The sequence below is a fragment of the Diaphorina citri genome, unplaced genomic scaffold (assembly GCF_000475195.1).
Source record: "Diaphorina citri unplaced genomic scaffold, Diaci psyllid genome assembly version 1.1 scaffold521, whole genome shotgun sequence".
In the NCBI taxonomy this organism is placed as follows: domain Eukaryota; kingdom Metazoa; phylum Arthropoda; class Insecta; order Hemiptera; family Psyllidae; genus Diaphorina; species Diaphorina citri.
The window spans coordinates 62,608-63,379 of record NW_007377955.1 but is presented as its reverse complement, the minus strand read 5'-3'; the positions used below and the strand labels follow the sequence as shown (position 1 = coordinate 63,379).

The window sequence follows — 772 nt, the reverse complement described above, 5'->3', positions numbered from 1 at the left end:
AAAAAAAAAAAATATTCTGGTGGTAATATATCTACCATTGCCCATGAGGAAGTGGTAAGTATACCTACCACTGCCTGGTAACAGTGCTAATATTTCTCTCTTTGACATGAACGAAGTAATGTTTTTTCCTACTGAACTGAAGTTCCTTTTAATTTTTACTTCTTAGTTAATTTTGTCATTTTTGTTTGCTCATTTTGTTCATTCTTTTGTTACCTACTTATACTAAATTTATTATTATTATTATTTTTAAATCCATTTTAATCCGTTTTAAAAATTAATAAAGTGTATTCTTAACACCAATAATATTGATGTTAACTACTTTTGCATTTTTAGGGCTTAGATAGGGCAATGGTAGATATCTTACCAGCGGTTATTTGTATCCTAAGATTCCTAAGCTCTAAACGGGCAATGGTATAATACTTACCACCCATTTGCACCCATTTTGCACTCTTGTGAGCAATGGTATATATAATACCACCTCTTTTTAGCGCACTTGGCGGCAAAATTTTCAATTTTTTATTGCAAAAATGGATTCTTTGGGGGGTGTTTACCCCTAAAACGGTCTCCTCCCTATAAATTTCACCTCCTATATGCTCTGCCCTATTAAGGGTTAAAAATCGAACGTTCTATATTTCTGTTAAAATTATTTTTTACCATTGAATTATCTAGTAGGTATGGGTAGATTTTTCCCTATAGTAATATCAACGTGAATTGAATATCTATATTTTTTATGGCTTCGAAATATAAACTGGTAAGTAAGGTATGCTATAAA

General features: G+C 31.1%; 1 protein-coding gene across 1 annotated transcript in view; it reads left to right on the top strand.

Annotated features, from left to right (window-relative positions):
- Positions 1-527: 527 nt before the first annotated feature.
- Positions 528-772, top strand: part of LOC103509702 — a 7,136-nt gene continuing 6,891 nt past the window's right edge. Inside the window, exon 1 of the mRNA XM_017444282.2 lies at positions 528-543. Coding sequence (XP_017299771.2) covers positions 528-543 — 16 coding nt within the window. The remainder of the gene's footprint in view (positions 544-772) is intronic.